General features: G+C 39.7%; 2 protein-coding genes across 2 annotated transcripts in view; one reads left to right on the top strand and one right to left on the bottom strand.

Moving 5' to 3' along the window:
- The window catches only part of SARC_02076 (hypothetical protein), a 4,514-nt gene extending 3,791 nt beyond the window's left edge, over nucleotides 1–723 (bottom strand). The window contains exon 1 of the mRNA XM_014304199.1: nucleotides 188–723. Within this exon, the coding sequence (XP_014159674.1) occupies nucleotides 188–442 (255 nt within the window). The 5' untranslated portion in view covers nucleotides 443–723. The remainder of the gene's footprint in view (nucleotides 1–187) is intronic.
- Nucleotides 724–1,187: 464 nt separating this feature from the next.
- SARC_02075 (hypothetical protein) overlaps nucleotides 1,188–1,588 on the top strand; it is a gene marked incomplete at both ends in the record, with an annotated part of 5,320 nt that continues 4,919 nt past the window's right edge. The window contains one exon of the mRNA XM_014304198.1: nucleotides 1,188–1,256. Coding sequence (XP_014159673.1) covers nucleotides 1,188–1,256 — 69 coding nt within the window. The remainder of the gene's footprint in view (nucleotides 1,257–1,588) is intronic.

Raw genomic sequence — 1,588 nt, 5'->3', positions numbered from 1 at the left:
TACATACACACAAACAAACAAACACACACACACACACACACAAACATATATATATAAATATACAAAAAATACATATGTATAAACATAAACATAGACGTACATATATGTATACATACATACATAAATACATACTTATATGCATACATATAAATTTCACACCGCCACACGAACCCGGAGACTTGCATACCTTAGTTTCGCTGTCCTTTTCAGCCGCCTTAATCGCATTATCAATATCTTGTAACAGCTCCATATTTAGCGAGTTCACTGGTCCGCGACACATTGTGAGCACAGTGGTGCCTTTGCCACTGCGTTCGAGCTTGACATTGTCAAACAATGGGAGTGCATGCGACGCACCTGTTGCTGCGGCAGCCCTCGTTGTATATGCACATCTGAGTGCGTAGCCGTGCCTGCTGAGGGTGGCACGTTGAAGTACAGCCTGCATTCTTCGATGGAATGAATTAAATAGTTGCAGCACTTACGCGACTAAAGAAGTCGTTGTAAGTATGGAAGCACTCAGGTGTTCAAATATGTGGCGTATATGATGTGCACTGTCGGGAATTCCGAATATCTTTAAAAAAAAAATTACTTAGGCGGGCGGTCTATGTATTTTGTTTACTTCAGTCCTCCTTTCTCTCTTTTGTTGTTGTGTCGTCTCAAGTTCTCACAGTCTTCACAAGGTCACATCTCTCTTCGTTTAGGACTTCTTAGGAAGTTGGGACTTGGAGCTGGAGACGGAGTTGGAACTTTCTGCTGGGGAACTTTCATTAAGAGTCTCATGACATGAGCTGCGGCCAGCAACGTCAGTTTTGAAGTTTACTGAATCTGATACTGATACACTGCGAACTGGTAGTGTAAACAATAAAAACTGTGAAAATAAATACATAAACAAAAAAATAGTGTTTCGTGTGTGGCATCTTGGTTGATATGAAGAACCAATCAAATAAAAAAAAAGCCCCTCGTCTTGGCCCTCAGGCGGGCCTCAGGCAGCAGCCAGTACTTCGTTTACAACGGCACAGTGTACACATACTATGGACATGTAGAAGTACTTGTATATATGTCTAAATTCTGTGAGCATATGTAAACTCTATATTTTAAATACTAACCCATACACTCTGGCGTTCTTGACCACACTATAGACACATCCTTATACACAATCAAATACAACTGTCGCCACAATTTGTGTGGTCATGCGGCTTGCATTCACTGAAGAGGACGATATGTTCCTTATAAACGCCTGGATTTGCCATACATTAGAGGTGAGACTGAATTTTTATTGACACCTTTTACGCCATTAATGGAGTCAGATGTAGTCTTGGTCCATATATATCGAACAAGGAGCCAGGATCGTATGAACCTCGCTAAATTCCACATGCACATTAGAGACCGGGATAGATGTTTTATACTATGTTACGTAATTCTCTAAAATACACACACACACACACACACACACACACACACACACACACATACACACACACACACACACACACACACTACACTATATATATATATATATATATATATATATATATACTATATATATATATATACTATATACACACTACACTACTACTACCGTAACTACGTA

Source organism: Sphaeroforma arctica, assembly GCF_001186125.1.
Source record: "Sphaeroforma arctica JP610 unplaced genomic scaffold supercont1.89, whole genome shotgun sequence".
NCBI classification, from domain to species: Eukaryota; class Ichthyosporea; order Ichthyophonida; genus Sphaeroforma; species Sphaeroforma arctica.
This window is presented reverse-complemented; position numbering and strand designations above follow the sequence as displayed.